This window comes from Pongo abelii, chromosome 19 (assembly GCF_028885655.2).
Source record: "Pongo abelii isolate AG06213 chromosome 19, NHGRI_mPonAbe1-v2.0_pri, whole genome shotgun sequence".
NCBI classification, from domain to species: Eukaryota; Metazoa; Chordata; class Mammalia; order Primates; family Hominidae; genus Pongo; species Pongo abelii.
Genome location: NC_072004.2, coordinates 88626923 through 88642668, shown reverse-complemented (window position 1 = coordinate 88642668; position 15746 = coordinate 88626923). Strand labels below are relative to the sequence as shown.

The following is a 15746-nucleotide window of genomic DNA, read 5'->3' as shown; positions in this document are numbered from 1 at the left end:
CTCCTTCCGCAGCATGATTTTAAGAGACAAAACTTATAAGGCTGTTTAAAATGGTAAATCATGTTAGAGACGTTTTTTTTTTTTTCCTTGGCTCTGTGAAGAGATGAGTAGTTACCCCACCTCACACCTGAAGCGTACTGGCTTCTGTGGGTAGCAGTCTTACTTGTCTACTATTCGTTCTGAGGAGTCTTGTCTTTCCGGATGAAGCTTTTAATCTGGTGATCACATACGTGATTGGAACTGGCTGTGCAAATGAACTGATAGGAATTTTGCATACATGAGCGAAAAATGTATCCTCATGAGGCAACTTTACATCAGTATTGCACCCTGGAGCTGTGAAGTGTGCTTCCTGGTCATGCTGAGTTTGTTTAGATCTAAATCTCAGAAAATAATCAATCAGCTATCAGTTTACCTCAACAATGCTCTTAAACTATTCTGAACATTAAGAAGAGATTCTTGAAGGACTTGATAAAACATCTTCAATTATTTTCCCAACCCAGAAGGCAGCAATGAGCAGACAAGGAAGCCTTTCCTTCCATTACTCTATAGACATTTACAAGTAATTCCAGAATGTGGAGATGTTTCCAATGGCTTCTTGAAAGTTATCCACACTACTTTATTGTGGATTCTCGTATCTAATTCAAAGAAGTCAGTGGAGACTTTTTGTTGTTTCCTACTATATGTGAGTTAGAATTCTTGGTACTTACCAACGTCAAACAAAAAAGCCGTCTTCTTATTAATACAGGATCTCACCTTTGCCTTAAACTTGGCAATACAAGGCAGATATCCTTTTAGGACTCATGGATCATTAAATAGTTCTATTCTCATTAAATAACTTATTTTCAGGGATATAAAATATTTACTGTGACTAAGTTAAACTTTTTCATTATGTTTCAGCATCCTGATTATGACAAGTGATAATACTTTATTTATAGCAGTGATACAAATGTTCCTGATAACCTTGAGGGCTGAAAAGCTATCCCTTAATGCTACCACTACACTTAGGTGTTACAGGGCAATTCAGTGGGCAACACAGGGCACGAAGGCACTAGAGAGAAGTCACGAAGGCTTCTCCTACTTAAATGTGCTTCCTAATCCAAACATGTTTTAGAGCGGCAATCCCCAGTCGTCTTCGCCACGCCAACACTTGGAGGTACTGTGCTCTTCCAGGGCAGGGGTCGGCACAATTTTTCTGTAAAGGCCAGATAGTAAATATTTTCAGCTTTTCGGGGCATATGGTTTCTGTCGCAACTACTCGACTTTGCTGTTGTCGTGTGAAACAGCCATGGATGCCACCTAACCAAATGAGCGGAGTTTGTTTTTGTACATTTTGACTACATACAAAAACAAGGCAGTGGGCTGGCTTTGGTCTGTGGTCATGGTGGGGTCTGCTGCCCCTGCTCAAGGGAACTGGGGGACTGGGAAAGAGGATATTATTGAAGGTCATTCTCATCTACCTTCTTACCTCGAGAGTTTCTGGTCTTGAGTAAGGACACAGGGGGAGGTGTGGAGAGAATCGTTAAGCATCTGTCCTAAAGAGCGTTCACAGAGAATGGGCACAAAGCTCTTTCAGCAGGGAAGATTGTTCTGGGTTCCAGTGAAGTTCTTAGTAATATTAAACTAAAATAACTGAATGTAGAACTCTTTCCCTCAACCATAACTTTTTTCCTTACAGAGAATTCTAGGATACAGGGATATATTGCCGAATACCTTAACTATGAGAATTTGTTGCAGAATTAAATTACTCCCACTAGGGATGGAAAGGAGCAGGGGATTGGGAATAGAAAAGGTAGGTAAAAAGTAGCTCCAGCATTCCAGCTTTGAGAAGAGAGAGAAACGACGTACAAGTCAGCACATGCTGGCCGTGGCTTTCCTGTAGGTTTTTTGGGATTTTTGAGACAAGGTTTCACTTCCATCACCCAGGCTGGAATGCAATGGCACAATCTCAGCTCACTGCAGCCTCTGCCTCCTGGGTTCAAGTGATTCTCCTGCCTCAGCCTCCTAAGTAGCTGGGACTACAGGCGTGTACCACTGAGCTCAGCTACTTTTTACATTTTTTTTTTGTAGAGATGGATTTCACCACATTGCACAGGCCGATCCTGAACTCCTGACCTCATGATCCGCCCACCTTGGCCTCCCAAAGTGCTGGGATTACAGGCGTGAGCCACCGCACCCGGCATTCCTGTAGTTTTATAAGAGCTGGGACATAAGAGGAACTGACCTCATGTATTTTGGCATGAGGACACCACAAGCAAAGCTGAGACAGAGGGGTGTGTGCGTGTGATATATAACTAACCCTCTACGTTAGAAAGGAGGTTGGGGAAACACTTATCCATCAACGCTGCCTAAATTTCCTCAAAGCTTTTTCTACCTGTAAGTATCCAAGTTACTCTCTGTGGGCCAAAGCAGAAGTAAAAAAATCAGACACTGAACAGTTTGATGAGATGAAGAGACACAGAAAACCCACCAGCCAAAAACAACCCTAACAAATTGAGAGGAATTTCTCAGTAATGCACAGAAACTCTTGAGAAAGGGATAGATAGGGGTGGGATTCTGAAAAGTTTCCAGGAAGAGATGATACATTAGCCACTGGTTCACTATTATACTCAATTAAGATGTATATAATGTGATTTAACATTATAGTTAGTGTGCTATTTTAAAAATCAGCTTAAAAATATTTGTAAGGTTTTTTTCGGAGGCTTACCTGCAACTCGAATGCCCATCCTTAGCTCTTGTGTTTCTCACACCTATCAAGATCTGGTCAAGGGCCCCAAAGAAACGAAGGGGAAGGGCCTGATGTGGGCTTATTTTCTGTCAATTCAGATAGGTAGTAGTCTGGTATTTCATACAGATGAATGGTAATGAGATACTAGCTTTTTACTGAGAAATAACTTCTTAATTTTAATGATGAACTTTGTCATCTTCACATCTCCTTGAATAACTTTATGATTAAACAAAACTAGTTTTTCTCTAATTCTCAGTTGCTCCTGACAGCAAGTCAAGAACATCCAGACAGAACCAGATCTGTCTATATTAATAATACATTTACTTCCTGTATCATTATTTTAGATTCCAATAATTTTATTCTTTATTTTTTTTCACTCCCCTCTCCCTGTCTCAAATATTACACATTTTTAAACTGTTAAGTATGTATTGCAGTCGTCTCCACCGTACGCCCTTTGCTGTTCCAGAGCTTTAAGTGATGTCCAGGTCAACACTACTTACGCCAGCGCTGCAGCTCTTTGGATAAACAGAGACAAATGTAAGGATCCGAGAGGCCACTTCCAATGACTGTTACTATCTTTTGCCTCTACAGATCATTCTCTTTTTGTTTTATAAGTTTAGAAATAGAGTATTAAGCACAATGAGAAGTTTGTTTCACTTTCTTCAGTCTCTGTTCACTAATGTCAGGTATCAAACAATCGCTTTCAGACTGGTAAAACTTTAAGAAAAGCCCTTTTCTCTGTGGGAGAAATGACTCTTGGTTTTGGGCCTCTCCATTTATGCAGGACAATCAGAAAGGCACTCCTTTTCCTCACCCATGACCAGGTGTCTGATACAAGAGATGGCGGCAAGGCCATCCCAGCCAGCATGCATGAGTGCTGCTGTCCTGTTCCTGCTGTCGGACCTACCTGCTACTCACTAGGCACTGATTTCATCAAACAAATCCCAATTAGCATCAAATTGTGATTTTTTTTTTCTTAAGAAGTCCAGTGTGTGAATTATGCTGGCCTTCAGAATTCATCGTTATCTTGTACTTTTACACCCGAAGTTTTCATCTGAAAGTGGGCTTTTTGTTTTAATTGTACAAAAATACGGGTGGTTTTTTTTTTTTTTTTTTTTTGAGATGAAGTTTCGCTTGTTGCCCAGGCTGGAGTGCAGTGGCATGATCTCAGCTCACTGCAACCTCTGCCTCCTGGGTTCTAGCAATTCTCCTGCCTCAGCCTCCCGAGTAGCTGGGACTACAGGCGCCTGCCACCATGCCCAGCTAATCTTTGTATTTTTAGTAGAGACAGGTTTTCACCACGTTGGGCAGGCTGGTCTTGAACTCATGACCTCAGGTGATCTGCCAGCCTCGGCCTCCCAAAGTGCTGGGATTATAGGTGTGAGCCACCGCGCCCGGCCCCAAAATACTGGTTTTTGATTGTACAAAAACCAGCACAAAAATTTAATTATATAAAAATACTGATATTTTTGATACCCACTCGTCTTTTTAACTATAAGGATTTTTTTTTTATAATACAATACTTTAAGAAATGAACAAACACATCTTGAATGAAGATAAATGAAATTAAGGTATTTTCCTTCTGGTTAAGACTTAGCGCAAGCTGAAACCTGGAGAATGGCGCTTTGTTTTTTAAGTGTTCAAAGTAGATTAACTGAGATAGCAATAAGACTTAGACACATTGGTAAGTGACAGCTGTATTCTATTCCTCCTCCTCTCTTTCGTGGTGTAAGGGTGTTTGGTTTCAATGCCAAAAAGGTGCTCTTAGGCACCAAGGAAAAGCACCTTCCATTGGAGCAGGGTAACAGTTCTTAGGTACCTGACCTTTTAGCAGGGAAGGAAAAAAAGCTAGAAAGGCTGAGTGCAGTGGCTCATGCCTGTAATCCCAGCACTTTGGGAGGCCGAGGTGGGAGGATCGTGAGGTCAGGAGTTCGAGACCAGCCTGGCCAATATGGTGAAAACCCTGTCGCTACTAAAAATACAAAAAGTTAGCCAGGCATGGTGACACACACCTGTAGTCCCACCTACTCAGGAGGCTGAGGCAGAAGAATCACTTGAACCCGGGAGGCAGAGGTTACAGTGAGCTGAGATCATGCCACTGCACTCTAGCCTGGGTGAAAAAAAAAAAAAAAAAAGACAACATGAAATGGAGGACGACGGCAATTATGTAAATTCTAGTCAAATCTTATACAGGCCATTACAACCAAGTCTCTAATAAAACCCCAGAGCCTGCCAGGTGCAGTGGCTCATGCCTGTAATCTTAGCACTTTGGGAGGCCAAGGTGGGCGGATCACCTGAGGTCGGGAGTTCGAGACCAGCCTGACCCACATGGAGAAACCCCGTCTCTACTAAAAATACAAAATTAGCCGGGCATGGTGGTGCATGCCTGTAATCCCAGCTACTCGAGAGGCTGAGGCAGGAGAATCACTTGAACCCAGGAGGCAGAGGTTGCAGTGAGCTGAGATGGTGCCACTGCACTCCAGCTGGGCAACAAGAGCAAAACTGCATCTCAAAAAAATAAAACCCAGAAACCCCAGGCAATAGCTCATTCACCAGGGCATGCCAGATACTGTAAAGCTATTAAAAAAAAAAAAAAAAAAGCAATTCAGAGAATCCCTTGGAGGTCCACATAATGGAATGGGACCTGTTATTTAAGCTAGAAATATAGAAAGGCTTACTCAGACGTCTGAAACTCCAGCTACAACACAGGACGAAGTATCCTGTGAAGAGCATCGTGATGCCACCGAATCCACTCTTCCTTATGGTGGTGTTGCATCTGATCCAGCCTGTTCAAAAGGAAACACGGCTTGTTGTTACAGCGACTGAAACTAGGGCCGGTATCCGCGAGTCATTCAAGTTTTCCCAGTTAGCCTGAGTGATGGAACTGTAAATCAGAGATTTACACGCACATATTTTAAACACATAAAGGCTAACTAACATCAAAGAACCTTAACTTGACTACATTCAAATTAGTTACTCTTGTTTTGGGTGCTTGGTTAAAATCTTTAGTGGGAGGAGGCTAATACAACTTGTTAACTTGAGGTTTAGAGTCTTTCTGGCTTTGGGAGGAGGCACAATCAACGTGGGCAAGGGAAAGTTGGGGGTAGGTGTTAAAAAATACAAGCTGTTGAATAAATGGTAGCTGTTATTAGCTTTGGTGCTTTCAATTATGTCAAACTCCAAAATGAAAACAGACAAATGGAAAACTAGGAAGACAACACACATTTTAATATTTTTTCCTCTCCTCTTTAGCCTTGCTTAACAGCCTAAAGAGAAACTTTTCCAAATGCCCAGAACCTGCAACAGAACGCAACAGTCAAACTCCAGCCTCACCTTTTTGTACAGCTCCCAAGAGCCTCATTAGAGAGAAGTTGGAGGTTGTAAGTCCGGTAGGGGGTTCCAAACTCCTTATATGAGTTGAGCTTCGTTCCAACAAAGAAACTATGGTTCCAAACAGAAGTCACTGTCATTGTTTACTGAAACGTACCCCCTTCCCCAACATCCAGTGCCGAAGGATCCAGGGCTAAGCCTCAGGAAGAGCATATTCTAAACAGGTGCATTAAAGGTTTCTGCATTGGACTACAGCTAAGTGTTGAAAGTCAAATCAATTACAGGTTGAAAAAATGTATTTCAAAAGGCCAAGGGACCCCTGAAAATCAGGGCGTCTACTTGTTTTTTGGTCTGCTGAGTACCCTGGCCAGGTGGTTGATGTGCATGTGCTTCATTAAGTGAGTCTCTTACATCATCTTTTTGTTTTTGACAGAGTTTCGCTCTCTCGCCCAGGCTGGAGTGCAGTGGCATGATCTCGGCTCACTGCAACCTCCACCTCCTGGGTTCAAGTGATTCTCCTGCCTCAGCCTCCCGAGTAGCTGGGATTACAGGCACATGCCATCACGCCAGGCTAATTTTTGTTATTTTTAGTAGAGACGGGGTTTTGCCACGTTGGCCAGGCTGGTCTTGAACTCCTGATCTCATGTGTTCTGCCTGCCCCAGCCTCCCAAACTGCTGGGATTATAGGCATGAACCACTGCGCCTGGCCTCTTTTACATCTTCTATCATCTGCTAAACATGTCAGCCAAAAGCATGACTTTCTCCTTTTATGACTGTGACTTGTTCACAGTCAACATGCCTGTCCTATTACCCTATCGCTATTATTGGCCAGCAAACATTTCCTATTTATGTTCAGTACATGAATAACTTAAGCAGAACCAGAAAAGAGGGCTTATGCAGGCTGAGCGCGGTGGCTCACGCCTGTAATCCCAGCACTTTGGGAGGCTGAGGCAGGTGGATCACGAAGTCAGGAGATTGAGACCATCCTGGCTAACACTGTAAAACCCCGTCTCTACTAAAAAATATAAAAAATTAGCCGGGCGTGGTGGCGGGCGACTGTAGTCCCCGCTACTCGGGAGGCTGAGGCAGGAGAATGGCGTGAACCCAGGAGGCGGAGCTTGCAGTGAGCCGAGATCATGCCACTGCACTACAGCCTGGGCAACACAGTGAGACTCCGCCTCAAAGAAAAAAGAAAAAAAAAAAGAGGGTGTATGCTCCTTAATCACATTTCTCCTGTACCTGGTTTTCTCTGTGTTTTATGACAGGTAATCTCTACTACTGATGGTTCTCTAGTCTTGGTTTGGTTCATCAAGATAAATTAAACACTGACAACAGGTTTAGCAAGTGTGGTAAAAGTTGCTGTGGATGTAAAAATATCCAAATGATCATTAAAGAACAATGAATCATGCTGGCTTCCAAGAAATTGCACAGAAGATAATTCTCTTGCAAGGTCAAGGTTAGTCTCTTAAAAAAAAAACCCATTCATCTTGGAAAAAATTTGAGGAAAACGGTGCAAAGAGACAACGTCCTGAAAATTGCGACCATGTTGTCAGCAGTGTCAGGACCACGTGACTCCCTGACCTTGCCCTGCTTTCTCCAGTCAGGTGAGCCTACTGGCCTGACCTACAGTTAATTCAGTAACTGTTAGCTCACTGGCCCTGCCTTTTAAGTACCAAAGGAATGAGTTGGCTTCCTGAGAAGGGCAAAAGACCTATTAAAGGTCTTGCCTGAGCGAGAAAAGGTATAGCCCATTCTCTTGTGCAAAGATTCCAATAAAACTCTAATTTGCAGTCATTGGAGCTAGCCATTGCCCACTGAAATGACAAAGCTTTTTAAGGAGCCAATGGCACCACCTTTTAATCCCTATAGATTGATGTGGCTTTGAAGTTCTTGGCCAATGGAGGGATCAGGGCTTGACCTGATCCTAGGGTCTCTCTCCTCTGGCATCTTCTGTTCATTTGGTGGTAACATCAAAGTCTGAACTTTGATCCTGGATCCAACTTCAATAGTGTTTCAATTTATAATAGAAGTAGATGCCCTATGATGATTACACCATATTTACCGTCTGATACAGAAGTACCAAACTAAGTACAACATTTATTAGTTTCAGACTATGGGCAATAAAAGGGATTAAAATAGTTTCTTACCACTATTTGGAAGGAACTTGTTACTGAAGAAAAAATTCTATTTTCCCTCCTATATCCTATCTCATAACCTTGGTAATTTAATGTTTTAAGTTACTGTATCTTATTATTGTATTCTTGGGAGCTAACAGTGAAATGTATCAATAACATATCAAACAAGGTATTGACTTCTATCTGTGGTCTTTAAACTCTACTTGAGGCTTACTGTTTGGGAGAGTTAGTAGTTAATACCTCCAGGTTCACCTGACTCTTCTATCTGTGGTCTTTAAACTCAACTTGAGGTTCACTGTTTGGAATAGTTAGTAGAGTCAGACGAACCTGGGTTTGAATCCTGATTCTGTCACTTACTGCATGAACATGGGCAAGTCACTTAATGTCTGAAGCTCAGGCCAGGTGTGGTGGCTCACACCTGTAATCCCAGCACTTTGGGAGGCCAAGGCGGGTGGACCACCTGAGGTCAGGAGTTCGAGAGCAGCCTGGCCAACATGGCAAAACCACGTCTCTACTGAAAAAAAAAAATTAGCTGGGCATGGTGGCAGGCACCTGTAATCCCAGCTACTCTGGAGGCTGAGGCAGGAGAATCGCTTGAACCTGGGACGTGGAGGTTGCAGTGAGCTGTGATCGTGCCATTGCACTCCAGCCTGGGAGACAGAGCAAGACTCCGTCTCAAAAAAAAAAGATGTCTGAAGCTCAGATTCCTCAAGAGGAATAAGAGGGTGGGACAGTGGTGTCACTCAGAGCTGTTATGAGGATTAAATGACATAATGTATCTAGCATAACGATAGTCATAGTCATCACAGATAAACGTCAGGTCTCTCACTTTTTCCTCTAAAATGAAAAGTGTGTATCAAGGACACTCCTAAGCACTATAAAATATAGTACAGAAAATACACAAGTCCTTCAACTTGCTAGAGAGATTTATCATGGGGGGAGTGTGTGCATCTGCAATTGAAAAACACACAGAAGGCTGGACACGGTGGTTCACGCCTGTAATCCCAGCACTTTGGGAGGCTGAGGTGAGCAGATCACCTGAGGTCACGAGTTCGAGACCAGCCTGACCAACACGGAGAAACCCCATTTCTACTAAAAATACAAAATTAGCTGGGCGTGGTGGCGCATACCTGTAGTCCCAGCTACTTGGGAGGCTGAGGCAGGAGAATCGCTTGAACCCAGGAGGCAAGAGGTGAGCCGAGATCACACTACTGCACTCCAGCCTGGGCAATGAGCAAAACTCTGTCTCAAAAAACAAACACACACACACACACACACACACAAGTATGGCACTATAACAAACATGGTTTTAGTTATGGTGTATTTTCTACAACATGGTTTAGTGGAAAGGATTAAACTAGGCCTCAGGAAACTAGGTTCTTCTTGCAGCTCTACTATTTATTGGCAACACAAACTTGGACAAGTCACTTATTCTCTCTGTGCCTGTTTCGTCACCTACAAAATAGGGATAAATTCACTCTGCCCACCTCTTGTGCCCAAAATAAAAAAAATACAGATAGAGGCACTCTGAAAACCACAAAGCAACACCAATGTTAATATAACTAAATGTGTTTATTATGGAGAAGGGGCTTGACTTTGTGACTACAACTTTGTACAAAAAAGTCTAGACATTAGGCCTGTTTATAGAAAGTAGTTAAAGAAAATGTAGCTTTGGGCTAGCAATGTTCTGCTCTTAGTACACATCCATTTTGAGACCAGGCAGATAGAGGTTTAGTGAATATGAGATCATTTGCAAAATCTACCAGAGAAGAAAACGATTTCCCTTTAGGAAGACATAATACCAGTTTTTCTCTTGCAAACCTATTCTGAATTGTTACAGGTCTCCTGTCAAAATAAGTATGAAAGCACCAATGGCCACTACACAAGACAGGTATGCTACTTTACAATCACCCTGCCCTTAGAAAAGCTTAAGAAACTTTATGTATTTTAACTAGAGAGGTGGTCTCATAACTAAAGATGAGATTCAGCAGAGAAAAGCAAAGATATTTCAAATGCCTGTCAGGAACTTCCTGGCTCCTTGGGCCTTGGTCTTCGCTCCTGTTAACCGATTCCAGCCATCAGCAAGGAGCCTCTAGGAAGCTTCTGAAGAGTTTGATTCATAATCAAGGTTGAATTTCAACGTTCAGTCTTTCGCCCCAAGTCCTTCTCGCCTCATCTCTCCTGTTTCCAGGCTCAATCACTGGTTTTATTCTTGGGTCCTAGTCTCTGTGGCCTACATTTTTTCTTTTGTTTTTGGCCACATCCTCCGTTTCTGGTCCTTGATCGTCACTGTTCCTTTCCTGAGCCTCCACTTCCACTTATCTGCCTTGCCTGCCCTTCTTACCTGGCTAGTTTTACCTGTGTCCTACCACCTGCATCCTACTTTGCTACTCTAAATTCCTAGATGTTGCATTTGCCTGAAACCTAGAACCTATTTCTTGTACAACCTGGTCCTGACTGGATTCTGAACACAGTGCTTATTCTATCTAGTTGAATTTTAAGTCTTTATATTTTTCTCCAGTCTGTTTACCCATCCAGTTTCTACCGGACATGCCTCTTCTCAATGCAGAAACTCAACTGCTTTCAGTATCGCCAGCCTGCCCTAGTGTAACCTTCAACTCTTGGGGGAGAGAAAAAGAGAGGGATAAACCACCACTACTGACCCCTGAAGCAAGAAGTAATATTTTCAGGACAATTTTTTTTTTTGAGACAGGGTCTCACTCCCGTCGCCCAGGCTGCAGTGAAGCGGCACATACCCACCCGGCTCACTGCAGCCCTGATTTTCCGGGCTCAGGTGATCCTCCCACTTTAGCCTCTCAAACAGCTGGGACTACAGGTGCGCCACCACACCCAGCTAATTTTTTGTATTCTTAGTAGAGATGGGGTTTCACCATGTTGCCCAAGCTGGTCTTAACTCCTGAATTCAAGTGATCCACCTGCCTTGGCCTCAGCCTCCCAAAGTGCTTAGATTACAGGTGTGAGCCACTGCACCCAGCTTCTTTCAGGACAACTTTATATGCAGTCTACTGGCATGCCTAGGTGAAAACAAACTAAATGACTGAAAATGTTAGTATTTTGACCCTTATAAATTCAAAAGGCAGAGCATTTTGGGTGGGACAGATGGCAATTGAAAATAAGCTTGTTTACCTTGCAAGAGTCTTTCCCCCTGGGGACTGTTAAGTTGTGGCTTCCGGGCCATTGCATTCCAACACTGAGGCTTCCCTGGCAACACCCCTAGTCCAAGGTAACCAGGATAGAGCTCTGGAAACCACTCCAGCCCCACGCAGCTGCGAAGAGTCTTCCTGCCAGCAGCTGCAGCATGATTGGTGAAGGGGCTCTGAGGAGTGTGACGCTGGGCTGAACATACAGGGCTCTGGCACCCAGTGTGTGATGCTTGGAACTGACTATCAGATTTGGGCTCCAGAGACAACTGTCCCTCGGGACTCTCCATTAATGCCTTTACATCAGGGACACGATTATGATTCCGGGCTTCTGCTTTCTTTTCTTGAAGAAATATTGTAGCTAGAGAGGCAAGACTTTGACTACTTGACTGTGATACAGAATGAAACTCATAAGTTGTCTCCCTCGGAATGAGCAAACTTAAATGTGGTCTTTCCCCTTGAGACTCCTTTTCTGTGACTGAATCCCTGGTGTTGAAGTTCTCACAGCCATGGCTCATGACAGTCCGTTCCTGCTCTCCTGTTGCGGACATACTTTTCTCTGCATTTCCTTTGCTCCCACATGTCTCTACTCCAAGGGTAAGTCCTTTCTCTTGTTTCTCCATGACTTGGATTTTACCTAATGAGCTCATTTTAAGGCTTAAAATGAGTGATTCTGTGTTCTTTTCTGGAGTCTCAGTAACTGCAACATCAGTAGGGACTCCTGAGAGGTGATCCCTGCCTTTGGAATCTCTCTCATTGCTTAATAATGTTCTTACCCTTTTAACCCCATCACTGACATTCTTTGGAGAAATATGACAATCACCAGTAGGCACGTCTAGTAATTTTACTAGAAGTTCCTGTCTTTGGGGATCGATTTTGTCCAATTTCAGATCACCAGAGGTAGTTTGTACATCATTAGGTGGAGTTGAGGAATATTTTCTATCTTGATTTGACAAAGAAGGTTCTATTGAGCCAACCAGTAAAGATGCTCCAGCTTCTGAAGGATTACATCGACTTTCTCCTGATTTAGGCAAATCTTCGGCAAGTTCTCTTTTAGGAGACGTTTTCTCTGATGTGTAAAACTGAGCCTTGGTTTCTTCTTGGAAAGTAGTCTTTGGTTTAGTATTTTTTAACATTTTGAAGGATGGTTGGATTGGATTCTTGATGTCTTTATCTGCCTTTGTCGTAGTTGCTCTTTCCAAACCAACAGCTGGTAGTGGAAAGGTCTTCACTGTCTGTTCTGGTTTGTCCATCATCAACTTAGAATTTCTTTCTTCATTCTCTGTCTCTAACTCTTTCCCTTTAGCTTTAATTAAATCTTTGATTGGCCCTTTCATCTTTTTAGCACGTGGGAGTGTAGCTGGCTTGGACTGATAAACTTTTTGATCAGTAGGTATGGTTGGTCCTACCATCTTACAGTATGGCAAGTGGGATTTTAATCGTTTAAATGGCTTCTTACAATAAGGACACACTTCCATTCTGGGTGGATTATCACTCATCCTATTCCTGAAAAAGGTAAATGTGAGATTATGAGAAGCACATAGTTTGTAAATATCAATATTTTACTTCTGTGTTGTATCTTTTAAATTCATCTGGAACAAGCTAGATGTTTGCTACTTAAGGTTACAGCAAGTCAACTAGTCATTACATGAGTATAAAAAATTGTTTAAAAACCCTTAAACACGTTATTCAAGGACAGAATGGTAAAGAATAAAAAACTTAGGCCAGGAACCAAAGGTTATTTATTTATTTTGGAAACAGAGTCTCACTCTGTCACCCAGGCTGGAGTGCAGTGGCACAATATCTGCTCACTGCAAACTCTGCCTCCCAGGTTCAAGCAATTCTCTTGTCTCAGCCTCCCAAGTAGTTGGGACTACAGGGGCATGCCACCATGCCTGACTAATTTTTTGTATTTTAGTAAAGACAGGGTTTCACTGTGTCCGTGTTGCCCAGACTGGTCTCGAACTCCTGAGCTCTGGCAATCCACCCACCTCAGCCTCCTAAAGTGCTGGGATTACAGGCGCGAGCTACCACGCCCACGCCCAGCCAAAGGTCACTGATTACAGCAGAGGTTTCCAAAGTGATAAATGGAATATCCACTAGGGTGTAAGAAGAAAATATTAAAATTACCACAATCTGAGAATGAGAAATGAAGCTCTACTAACATTTAGTCAGTAATATGCATATATATATATATATATACACACACACACACGGATATACATAAAATGTATGTATAACGCACAAATATATACATGGCCGAGGACACAGTCCTGTTTTTCACTTATACTTTTTTTTTTTTTTTTTTTTTGAGACAGAGTCTCACTCTGTCACCAGGCCGGAGTGCAGCGTCGGCTCACTGCAATCTCCATTTCCCAGGTTCAAGCGATTGTCCTGCCTCAGCCTCCCAAGTAGCTGGGACTACAGGCATGCGCCACCACGCCAGGCTAATTTTTGTATTTTTAGTAGAGACGGGGTTTCACCATGTTGGCCAGGATGGTCTCGATCTCCTGACTTCGTGATCCGCCCGCCTCGGCCTCCCAGTGTGCTGGGATTACAGGCGTGAGACACCACGCCTGGCCTACTTATAGTTTCTAGTACAACAGATTACTGGCAAATTAGTTTGACATCTTTTGTTAAACATATACCATGTAAAAAATTTAAAAAAAACATTTATACCATGTATATTTGTACCTGTTATTCTTTAGAGTCCAGAAAAGAAAATGTTTAATTCCAATGTTTAGTTGAAAGTTATTTCCTTTCTACATCTCTTATTCTTTCTATAAAGTTCCAGAGGGCGGGAAACATATCTATCCTGCACACAGCTGTATGTAAAAACCTAGCACTGAGCCTGGCATACAATATTTGTTCACTGAATTCTTTAGATATAAACGTTTAAATATTATTCAGTACTACAACTGATAATATCTTCTGACTACCAAAGAGATTAAAAAGGGTGACTAAAACCACTTATAAAATAGACACAATCTTCACCAATCCATTCAATAAAGCAACCAACCCACCTTATCCTGTACGAAGTCATTCAAAACAAAACTGTTTTCTGCCAACAGATTACAGTAATCATTCTTACTTTGTTGTTGTTTGGTCTTTTTTTTTTGAGATGGAGTCTTGCTCTGTCACTTAGGCTGGAGTGCAGTGGCGCCATCTCGGCTCACAGCAACCTCAGCCTCCCAGGTTCAAACGGTTCTCCTGCCTCAGCCTCCCCAGTGGCTGGGATTACTGGGATTAAGGGCGTGCACCACCACGCCCAGCTAATTTTAGTATTTTTAGTAGAGACGGGGTTTCACCATGTTGGCCAGGCTGGTCTTGAACTCCTGACCTCAGGTGATCCACCCGCCTCGGCCTCCCAAAGTGCTGGGATTATAGGCGTGAGCCACTGCGCCCGGCCTGCTGGGATTACAGGCGTGAGCCATCATTCTTACTTTGTTTGGAGGTACACACTAACAGGATGAAACCCACAGACTGTTTGTTTACAATAATACACACAAATGAAGCCAGTCCATGGACCTTCGGCTAATAACGTTAGAAAGGGCTTGACACCTGCTAGACGTTTCTGCCTCCACTCCACCTCACACTCAATCCTAAAGATCTCGGTACATTCCCACGATAACGTCTATACGTGGGTGTCTGTTTTCTTACTCGAGCTCCTCCAGGAGGATGCTAGTTTTGCGGGTGCTTCTCCCGGATCCCCATGCTTCCCCGATCACCGTTCCCGTGTGTGGCAGAATGAAACGTGAATGTCAGCCTGTGTAAGACACGATCAGACAGGTGACTGGGCAGCATGCACAGTGAGTAAATGCGGCACGATACTGAACCAAATAGAAATACAGGTTCCGGAAAGCAGAGAGTTAAGACCTCCCCAGCCTCCGGGCTCAAGGAGGACCTCAATAGTTCCACTAATCCTCACCCTCACCTCCGGCGCTCTCCAGCCGCCTTTCCCTCCTCCCGCCGCGTTACCAGCCTGCCCACCTCCCCGCATCCTTCCTTTCCCTGAAAGCTGTTCTGATTCTGCCAGCGGAGTGGATAGGGTCGGCCCGGCAGCTCCTGGGTCAGGGACACGCGTTCCCGCAGCCCCACCGAGGATTTCCTCCTGCGGTTCCAGGAAGACCCTCCGCCGGCCCCGGCACCCGATTCCCTCCCCTCTCCGCTCAGGAGAGTCTCCCCCAGACTTAGAACGTGGGCCGCGGAAAACAAACCCGCCCTTGGAAGCTCACCACAGAGCACCGTCCTCACCTCGGAAGACCCGAAAGCCCAGGCGGCCCCGGCGACAAGCCCCCCAGGGAAGCCTCCCAGGCGCCTGCCCAACTCCCGGCCAAGGAACTGCGTCAGGCCGTCTGCACCACTGCCGGATAGGTCCGCCTATTTTAAAATATG

The 15746-nt window shown here is 43.8% G+C and overlaps 1 protein-coding gene across 1 annotated transcript; it reads right to left on the bottom strand.

Annotated features, from left to right (window-relative positions):
- Window positions 1-87: 87 nt before the first annotated feature.
- Window positions 88-15612, bottom strand: MTNAP1 (mitochondrial nucleoid associated protein 1; the record flags this gene model as incomplete). Its single annotated transcript, NM_001133300.1, is given in 6 exon segments — window positions 88-1192; window positions 5404-5511; window positions 6059-6166; window positions 11338-12857; window positions 15012-15117; window positions 15587-15612. Coding segments are annotated over 4 exon segments (1830 nt in total). The 3' UTR covers window positions 88-1091.
- Window positions 15613-15746: the final 134 nt, after the last annotated feature.